The 4,394-nt window shown below is 44.8% G+C and overlaps 1 protein-coding gene across 1 annotated transcript in view; it reads left to right on the plus strand.

Annotated features, from left to right (window-relative positions):
• ddx27 (DEAD (Asp-Glu-Ala-Asp) box polypeptide 27) overlaps positions 1–4,394 on the plus strand; it is a 10,057-nt gene that overhangs the window by 5,038 nt on the left and 625 nt on the right. Inside the window, exons 11-19 of the mRNA XM_037679703.1 lie at positions 84–225; positions 303–456; positions 541–622; positions 2,885–3,062; positions 3,138–3,244; positions 3,362–3,455; positions 3,761–3,855; positions 3,951–4,071; positions 4,179–4,275. Of these exons, the coding sequence (XP_037535631.1) occupies positions 84–225; positions 303–456; positions 541–622; positions 2,885–3,062; positions 3,138–3,244; positions 3,362–3,455; positions 3,761–3,855; positions 3,951–4,071; positions 4,179–4,275 (1,070 nt within the window). The remainder of the gene's footprint in view (positions 1–83; positions 226–302; positions 457–540; positions 623–2,884; positions 3,063–3,137; positions 3,245–3,361; positions 3,456–3,760; positions 3,856–3,950; positions 4,072–4,178; positions 4,276–4,394) is intronic.

Raw genomic sequence — 4,394 nt, forward strand, 5'->3', positions numbered from 1 at the left:
TGTCAGCGGGTCATGTGACCTGTCAGCGGGTCATGTGACCTGTCAGCAGGTGTGTCAGTGGGTCATGTGACCTCTGTCTGCAGGTGAAGGATTTGGCGGCGGTGTCCTTGAAGGAGCCAGTCAGAATCTTCGTGAACAGCAACACAGACGTGGCTCCTTTTCTTCGACAGGAGTTCGTTCGGATCCGAGCGCACAAAGAAGGAGACCGGGAGGCCGTGGTGTCAGGTAGGAACGGATCCTTCAGACCAGGTGGTTCAAAACCAGGACGGGCTCCTCTGGTACTGACTGTTGTGTGTTCTCAGCTCTGCTGACCCGGACCTTCCAGGACCATGTGATGGTTTTCACTCAGACGAGGAAACAGGCCCACAGACTGCACATTCTGCTGGGACTGATGGGCCTGAAGGTTGGAGAACTTCATGGGGAACTCAGCCAGAGCCAGAGACTGGAGAACCTTAGGTACATGAGAAATGTTCTATTGTGAGCCCTGGAGGTGCGAGGGTCATTCCTCACCTGTGTTTCTGTGTTCTCTGGATTCTGCAGGCGCTTTAAAGATGAGCAGATTGATATTTTGGTGGCGACGGATGTGGCAGCCAGAGGTCTGGACATCAACGGAGTGAAAACGGTGAGTGGTCTGTGGAAGAACCTGGACCTTCTGGGCCCGGTCCACACCATCTCAAATCTTTTTGCTGCTTTTGCTCTCATCTGTCTCTCAAACAGCATTTTTGGTGAGAAAACTGAGATTCTTTTACTTTAGCCCAGGTCCTTCTCACAAATGAGAAAGATCCAGCCTGGTCCCTCCGTCTCATCAATCGGTACAAGTCCTTCTCACCCTCTTTAGTGTCCGGTAGGGCGGGACGATATGGCCAAAACTTTTATCACAATATATTTCTTAATTTCGGTCGATAACGATATAATTCGATATCGATATAAACATTATAAAAGCCTCAGAAAAACTACAAAGCTATACAAATAAATTAATGTTCACCTTTTATTTGTATTTAGCCTTAAAAAAAATGAAATCACTGTCAAACATAAAATTCTCAACTTTGTTGATATTAATAGTTTTGACTTTAAACAACAACTTTAAAATTGACAGCATTGAAATTCGTTGTTAATTAAATAAAATTTTTGGGTGTCGTCATTGATGAGAAGCTGACGTGGAAATCTCATGTAAAATACTTTAAAATAAAAATAACCATCAGTTGCATTACTGTATAAAGTAAAAGAGTTTTTGAATGACAAAGCTTTGTATAAATTGTAAAATGTAATAATTGTTCCATATTTAATCTACTGTAATGAAGTTTGGGGAAAAGCAAAACAATTATCAAAAAAAATGTCATCTTCAACCTTTTCATTCAATGTTTTTTTTTTTTTCTTTCTGATGAATTTGTTTTATTTTAATTGAATGAATAAATGATAAAAACAAAACTTGCGGCGCTGGGGGTGTTTCAGGGACACGTTGGCTCAAACTTTATTGTGCTTCATCTTGTGACTCATCATCTTCTGTCAAGTGGAACAAGTTGTTGTTCCAACCGCGAGTTAGAACGACTCGTCACATTTTGCAGCACACTGACTGAAACCTGCAGTTTATCGGATCTTAGAAAGCCGAACCACTTCCAAACCAGCGAAATAGTCTTTCCTCTCTTATCAGTGATGTCATCTGCTTCTCTTCGCTTGTGGAAGCTTGTTCAGTCACATTCTGACGGTCATGGGAACTCATTTTGAAGCAAAAACTTGACGCGCGTTGGAGATTAGCCTAGCTTAGCCTGCTACCACTAACGCCTTCTGGACTTGAGCTCTGCGTAGCGTTACGTCACCACGCACTTACGTAGTTGTGTCGCACCTTTTTCTGTCCGGGTTGAAACTGAAGTGGCCGCTTCAGCCCGAACAGAAAACGCTGTAATCCTATCGAAAATGTGCTTAAAATTCATATTATCGTTATTGAATAAAAGTATATAGCGAGATATATCGATATCGAATTTTTGTCCAGCTCTAGTGTCCGGCCCCCCATACAACTCATCATACGCCTTCTGCTTTGCCTTTGCTATTATCTTTCTCTCCTCTCTGGGAATACACTCGTCCAGATCCTTCCAAAATGTATCTTTCTCCTCCACATCACACCCAACTTGTGGAGCATAACTACTGACGACATTTAGCATCAGACCTTCTACCTTCAGACATATCACCCTGACACTCATTTCACCTCTACTACATTATTTTCCAACTCCTCCTTCAAGACCACCCCTACTCCATTTCTCTTTCTATCCACACCATGATAAAACAGTTTGAACCCTGCTCCAATGCTGCGAGCCTTGCTGCTCTTCCACTCGGTCTCTTGGACACATAAAACATCTACCTTCCTTCTCAGCATCATGTCAGCCAGCTCTCTGCCTTTACCTGTCATTGTTCCCACATTTAGAGTTGCAACCCTCAGTCCTACATACTTCACTTTCCTCTTCTCCTTCTGTCTCCTGACACGTTTACCTCCTCATGGTTTTTGACCAACAGTAGCAAAATTTCCGCCAGCACCCTGTTTGTCAACACCACCGGTGGCGGTCGTTGTTAACCCGGGCCTCGACCAATCCGGTATGTTTTTGCTTTGATGAACTCGCCATCTTTATAATGAAGGTCATAATTCACCCCAACCATAACTGACCGAGACGATCAACCATGTGGTTCCATGGACAAAGCAAATACTGTTAACCAAGTGGTACCATTAACTGATTAATACCATTGACAGGACCAGGACGGAGTCTTTTTTTTTTTTTTTGTCATAAAGGCTTTGGTTCCATTTTCAGACATCTTCAGAAACAACTGGCTGGTAATAAGAAACTTTTCCTAAAAAAACACTTAGGACTGATGTGAACCTCTTCCTGTGCTTCAGGTGATAAACTTCACCATGCCTTCGACACTCAAACACTACGTCCATCGTGTGGGTCGAACAGCGAGAGCCGGCCGTTCAGGACGTTCGGTGTCTTTGGTTGGAGAGTCTGAGAGGAAGATGCTGAAGGAGGTGGTGAAGTCAGCAAAGAGCTGCGTGAAGGCTCGAGTCTTACCACCAGGTACGCACGACTCGTGTCAGAAGTCACCTGCTCTACCTCTGTTCTGTGACTGACCTGTGATTGTGTCCAATCCAGAGGTCATCCTGAAGTTCAGAGATCATATCTCCAAACTAGAGAAAGAGGTTGAAGCTGTCGTGAAGCTGGAGCGAGAAGAAAGAGAGCTGGCTGCATCTGAGGCCAAGGTGATCCTCTCCACCAAATTAACTTTTACCACTTCTGTTTCTGTGTTATGATGCGCTTTAAACCGTAAATGAACTGTGTGTGTGTGTGTGTGTGTGTGTGTGCGTGTGCGCGCGCAGTTGAGTGTGGCTCAGAAGCGTCTGGATGGCTCTGCCTCTTGTGAAACACAAAGAGTTTGGTTTCAAACACAGCAGGAACGAAAGCAAAGCCGCAGTGAGTACAAATACACATCCCTAATGTAGGTACTCTAGTACTTTTGTAAAGATTCTGTACTGTCGAGGGCTCTGCAAGGAGTTTGATCTTACTTTCAAAATAGTCTGAAGTTCTGTTTGTAGGTCAGTAGTAAAGCTGTTTTAAAAGAACGTACAGGAACTGTATCTCGGGTGTCGGGTCAATGAATCTAATTTTCCTTCTGGAGATTAATCAAGTGATCTCTGTGCCTATCCATGGTCATATCTATGGTTCTCAGTAGTGTACTGTGTGTAGTACTCAGTAGTACTTGTCCTGTGTGTACTCAGTGTCGAAGGCGCTGCAGGAGTTCGATCTGGCTCTCAGAGGGAAAAAGAAGAGGGAGAAGTTCTTGAGAGACGGCAGGAAGAAGAAGGAGCTGACGGTAAAATCCATCAGCGATCGATCGGTCTGATTGGCTTCATTCTCACAGACAAAGCCGACTCCAGCTCACTTCCTGTTTTCTGTGTGATGTCATAGTCTGAGGACCGTGCTCAGTTTGAGATCCTGAAGGCTCAAATGTTTGCAGAGCGCGCCGCTAAACGGGAGAGACGACCGAAACGAGCTCGAGCCATGCCTGAAGACGAGACTCCATTAAAAGGTCTGACAGAGTAAACACTAAATGTACTACAGCACATCAAAATACACGCAGAGTACTACAGCTAGGGCTTTACGGGTATGTGGCTTAAATCAACTGTTGGTGTGCAGCAGTCAGTAAGAAGGCAGCCGGAGGCGGCAGGAAGTCGGTGTTCGACAAGGAGCTCACCAACACGAGCAGGAAGTCTCTGAAACAATACAGAGCTGGGTAAGACTTTACCTGTCTGTCTCTCACATGTCTGTCTCTCACCTGTCTGTCTCTCACCCGTCTGTCTCTCATCTGTTTGTCTCTCACCTGTCTGTCTCACCCGTCTGTCTCTCACCTGT

This window comes from Nematolebias whitei, chromosome 7 (genome assembly GCF_014905685.2).
Source record: "Nematolebias whitei isolate Nwh7 chromosome 7, NemWhi1, whole genome shotgun sequence".
Taxonomy (NCBI): Eukaryota; Metazoa; Chordata; class Actinopteri; order Cyprinodontiformes; family Rivulidae; genus Nematolebias; species Nematolebias whitei.